Source organism: Aristolochia californica, unplaced genomic scaffold, assembly GCF_029961685.1.
Source record: "Aristolochia californica isolate CCGP_79_NKW_82.1479 unplaced genomic scaffold, dmAriCali1.0.hap1 SCAF_8, whole genome shotgun sequence".
NCBI classification, from domain to species: Eukaryota; Viridiplantae; Streptophyta; class Magnoliopsida; order Piperales; family Aristolochiaceae; genus Aristolochia; species Aristolochia californica.
Genome location: NW_027182279.1, coordinates 23,577,405 through 23,582,653, shown reverse-complemented (window position 1 = coordinate 23,582,653; position 5,249 = coordinate 23,577,405). Strand labels below are relative to the sequence as shown.

Genomic DNA, 5,249 nt, shown 5'->3' with positions numbered 1-5,249 from the left:
TTGAAGGTAATGGCAAAGAGGGGATTACCTTTGCGAAAAGAATAAGTATTTAAGAATGAGTGAAAGTTAAAATTACCTAGTTAATTCACTTTCACTCGCCACTTACAATTTACACTAATAGGCTTTGAGTTATTTTAACTGGTGAAAGTACTTGCACTTTCATTTTTAGAGTGCACTAACAAGGCTTTAATGTTCTCATACTTAGTAATTCAATTCTAGAGAGGGGGAGAGAAGCCAGGCTGAGGGGAGAGAGAGAGAGAGAGATGGTCTTCAACAAACTCTTAACCATTCACACCTATTATATTAACAGATATTCAACAAACTGTTAACCATTCACATCACTTATATCAACAGGCAAACGGCAAGAAGAAGCAGTATTTTCTGCTGGATACATAAATTGATAAGGGATTCAATTTCTCAGACTTCCTCCAAAAGAAAACATCTCTTTGTTTGCATTACTGCAATCCATGAAATGCCTATATAATCTACTCAAACTGCACACAAATATTGGAAATCAAACTCATAGGGCATTATCTCTACAACATCTCTAATCTTCTCATTGCTTTGGCCCCTGTAGCAATCCACCATGGACTTCCTTAAAGACCCAGATCTCGGTAACTGATCACACACCCACTCCACCAACGAGTCTGTATCTTCAAACTCAATCAAAAGCCTTGGAATCACTAGTCTTTTTGTGCTCTTCACGACAATTGAAGCTTGTAGGTACTCTAGCTTCGCCTTCTCTAGCTCGTTTGAGACGCCATCTGCTGTGTATATACGAACCTAGACATACGAATCCCAAATGTTTGAATGAAGAAAATCAGTATAAGCAAACTAAGTTTTGGTGTCACTCACAGCAGGTGAAGATCTAGTTCCACACGAAAGAGCAAATGTCACATTGGGTTCAGGGTACTTGAGACCGTATATACGATAGATGATGTTTTCATTATCATCTTTTTCACCTTTCCATTGGACCTGTAGAAGTCGTACAAGATGCTTTATAATAGAATTTATTACTCTTAGACCAGGATTAACTAATCTACTTACTTTTCTCATGTTAGAAGATCGTCTTAGAATAAAACGCTCAATTGCTAGAGCATTTAACTTGTTGCCACCAATACTGAGAACCGCCTGAACCAGAATAAGGTTACTGATATCAACTAGGGATAACATTTCCTCTACAAAAACATTTAAGAGAGGATCCATTAAAATGAGATAGGTAGTTGCCACACCTTGTTCATCAAGGAAATTATTTCCCTTGGGCTAGATGGTAATCCAAACTGGAGAAAACCCTGGAAGATTTAGAGAATGAGCATTGGCCATACTATACATGCATGATACATGGCCATACTATACAGATGAGATATATAAAAAAATTGCTTGAGAGGAGAACATTGGCCATACTATACATGCATGATACAAGCATTGTACATATTGATCCAGAAGGCTAGTTTCTGTTGGTGTGTCAAGGATCTCAGATCCACATCATGGAGTTTGCTCATCAAAACCCTGAAGTATCAAACAGTACATTTTAATATGAGAAAGAATGATTGTGATAATAAGCATAATCTGCAGGCAATTGTTGATATATTTTCTTGTATTCGAAGTAAAGTTGTAAACAAACTATTAATTAACCATTAAATCATAAATAACCTTGTTACTAATTCTGGTAATAAGGTAATCAGGTAGGTAACGCCTTTTGCCGATAATTGTGCCATTTAGAAAATAGGATATAGATAAACTAATAACCGTAAATCCTAAAAGGTCTGTTTGAAACCCCATGGAAAAGAAAAGAAAAGAAAATGAGATTTTGACTATTATTATTCTAAAAAATAGTTAGTTAAAAGAAGAATTTGATCACTATCTCATTTTCACTACCTATTTTTGGGAATAATAATGGTTAAATTCTCATTTTTTCCAAGGGTTCCAAACAGACCCTAAATAGTATCCATTTTCATTTCATAATTTTTTTTTTTGCTTCAAATGATAAACTTCTGGCGGGAATTAGAATGTGGACATTAAGAACAAACCTTAGCTTTCTTAGAAGAGGAATGCAACTCGAAATGCTCTTTGCATCCAACGAGCTTGACGTGAATTTGACATAGTTCTTGTAGGGGCCAATGTCCCTAGGGAGTGAGTCCTCGACGTCAAAAATGCCATAGGGATCTTGCTGGCTGAAATCCTTAGGGAGCAAGAGACCTGATTTTGAGCTTGAGCTGTTTTCTGATCTAAAGCTTCTTGGGATGGGGGAAGAATTCTCGAGCTCCATTGCCCTTGTTGTTCTAATCAGTCTCGTAAAAATGCAGATCAGGCACTTCATTATGCTCTCTGACAGCTTGTTGGGATGCCACTTCTGGGTGCTCTCCTCTAGAGAACCTGAATCTGATAAAGAGCTGAATAGCATGTTGAGGCTTCTGTCTGAATCATGTTCAAGTGGCTAAAGCAGAGAAAAAAATGTTATATAGGAATATTAGTAGCCGTGGTTGAGTTAAACCAAAATAGTAAATGGGTAGGGGTGGAAGTAGGGTAGGCTGAACAGGAACATCCTTGGGTGTAGAGACAGGTGACGGACATAGTGATAAGGGATAAGCATAATCCCTTCAGTTATCAGATAAGATCCCATTGGATTTATCCCATGTTATATTTATCATATCATGTAAAACTTATTTTCTATACTCTAAGTTATATAAATACCACCATTACTCAATCGTAAAGGTGTGGTTCATAAAAACTGAATGACTGTTACGTACTTTTTATTAAAGAAATAATTGAAAGAATACATATAAAAAAAAGGTAAACTTCGACGAAAGTATTTTAAAAAGTCAAAATTTCAATGGAATAGGACTATGATCCATCAGAAGGTGAGGCCTGGGATGGAGAGGACTCGGGTTTTTAATCCTGTTATAGGTTTTTGCAAGATCAGATATCGGAATAAGGCTTACGAACAGGTCTGGCTCACCTTAGACTTGTAAGGCTTGGGGGGAAACTTCTGAGTGGACAACGGCCTCTCCTGGTTATTTTTCCTCTGATCAGTCGAGTTCGCATTCTTGTTATTTTTCGTGAAACCGTTCATCGTGTAGTCGCCTTTAATGGCTTGGTTGATGAAGTACATAGCTCTGGCTTCAAATGCCTGTCGAAGGTGACCACTCTGTGGTCTCGGAGTCGGATGTCTCGGTGGAATCGTGGATTGCTCAGATGACGAGACTTTGTTCAGGCGACTCATCTGATATTGCTTCGAGCTGGGTGCTTCTGAAACTACCTGTGCGCTTTCGACGCCCTTCTGTAGATTAGATATTTCGCCTTCAAGGCGTGCTATCTCGCTCTCCACCAGGACTAGCTCGGCGAGAAGCTCTTTCATCTAGGTCATGGAGGAAAAAACGGAAAATAATTAGTGGGTTAGCCAGGGACTGAAGAATCTATGTGTGTGATCAGTTAGTTACCTTTGGTGGGAGGAAGGAGGAGATTTGAGAGATGCTTCCACCGGATTCATGCACTGCACTCTTCAGAACGACGTGTACCTGTTCTTCGTGATCAAGAAATTTCTGAAGCTTCGCAACCTAAGAAACGGATCGTTGCTGTCACTCACCATTATAGAGAATAACTTAAGGCAACAATGATTTGAGCAGGAACTGCTGTGTAGAAGAACTAATTAATCTTCTGGGGACGAATTGAAGTTAAAATAAGATGACAAGAATAGCGTCAGTTTTCTGCTTTGTTGTTTTTCATCACTTTGAGAAAAAAAAAAGACAAAACTAGAAATAACCATTTAAAAAACTTGTGAGAAATAAAAAAATAACAAAGTCAGCATTCAAAACTTAACCTTGCTCACTATGCTTTCGTTGTCATGAACTGATTTTCTAGTCATGAAAAAGGGTGAAGCGTATAGAAGAAGAAGAAGAATAAATAATTTCCTGATATAGACTTCATAGGCAAAGGATAAAAAATATAACTTCTATTCCTCTACAGGTTTCTTTTTCAGATTTTGATCCCTTATTCCACCCAAAGCTAATATAGGAATTACTTGCAATTGAGTCTTTCTTTTACGTCTTTTAACTACCAAATTGGTATTACCTATTGTTATCAGTAATGACGTCAAACGATTATCCTAATGAAATGTTAATCTTATCGACAATCGTAATACCAAACGCCTTGTAGGTTCTATGTAAGATAAGTATCATGGCTGTGACTACGAAATTCGTATTATCCATTAATGACTATAATAATGATAAGAAATGGATTATAGTGAAATGCTAATCTTATCAACAATAATGATAGAGAAGGCCAGTAGACTCTAAGATAAGTATCATGGCTGTAGGTGATGTTTTTTGGAATATTTTTATATTTCCAATTAATGATGGATTAATGCTATGAATGAGGTTGCCCAATTTTAGGTTTTCTAATCTAAGAATTAATAGAAAAAGTGGGCGTGGTTATGGCTCACTAATGAAAAGTCTAAGATCATGCCTACTTAACCCAGATCATTCATCTCTACCTATTTTAGAAGGTTAATTAACATCAAGTAAACTTGATGAGGACTCCTCTTAAATGAAATAAAAGTATATATAACTAGCTCCATTGATGACAATTACAATTAAATAGGAAGAAAAAGAAGAAGAAATAACATTAAATCAACATTCCCAAATCAGTAAAATAGAAAGAAGAACAGAGAGAAAATGGAACGAGTCTCATTCATGATGCAGCAAATGGAAGTGGCTTGTTTCCAAGGCAAATATATCGTTTTTCAGAAGATCTGATCTCTGAAATTATGTTATCTTAAATGGACTCAATTTGGATAAAAACGTTTTCAATAAAAACTCATAAAATATATAACCAGTTCAGAAGATTATAGAACACAGACGTCCATGACCAAAAGCTTATCTTTTTTACGCTGCTCACATTTGATTCACAGAGAGAATACTGAATACTGCAACTTCCCCATGCACGATCGGAGATGATTAAACCCACTTACCCTCGGTGACGCCATTCGAGAAAACGTTTCTGGGGGATTAACGTAAAGCAGCTCACCTTCTGATCTGCAGTCCAGAACACCTTCGCCTACAGCAACTTAAACAGCATGGAGTGGGTAGTGCCTGTTCTTGAAGGTTGGGAGGCTTAAAACTAAAGCAAGGGTTGCTGCCCTGCGTATGGGGTGTATCGGTGTCGAGGAAGATGAGAAAGAGCTTTCAGTTTCGATTTTGTTCCGAGAATGAGCTAACTGTCGGAGTTGTGGGTGGGCCATCACACGTAGA

The 5,249-nt window shown here is 37.4% G+C and overlaps 1 protein-coding gene across 1 annotated transcript; it reads right to left on the bottom strand.

Annotated features, from left to right (window-relative positions):
- Nucleotides 1–366: 366 nt before the first annotated feature.
- Nucleotides 367–5,043, bottom strand: LOC137939530 (uncharacterized). Its single transcript, XM_068784812.1, has 9 exons — nt 4,970–5,043; nt 3,441–3,557; nt 2,960–3,358; nt 2,031–2,437; nt 1,410–1,509; nt 1,233–1,292; nt 1,048–1,131; nt 856–975; nt 367–783 (listed from the first exon to the last, which is right to left on the bottom strand). The coding sequence occupies exons 1-9, from the start codon at nt 4,982–4,984 to the stop codon at nt 490–492; spliced, it is 1,596 nt and encodes a 531-aa protein (XP_068640913.1). The 5' UTR covers nt 4,985–5,043; the 3' UTR covers nt 367–489.
- Between the last annotated feature and the right edge of the window lie 206 nt (nt 5,044–5,249).

Bases quoted from the DNA above. Each gene is read 5' to 3' on its own strand.
- LOC137939530 (XM_068784812.1), bottom strand. The intron at 1,293-1,409 runs GTATAGTATGGC...TAAATCTTCCAG, and splicing joins ACAATGCTTGTATCATGCAT to GGTTTTCTCCAGTTTGGATT. The intron at 1,132-1,232 runs GTGTGGCAACTA...ATTCTGGTTCAG, and splicing joins TAATTTCCTTGATGAACAAG to GCGGTTCTCAGTATTGGTGG.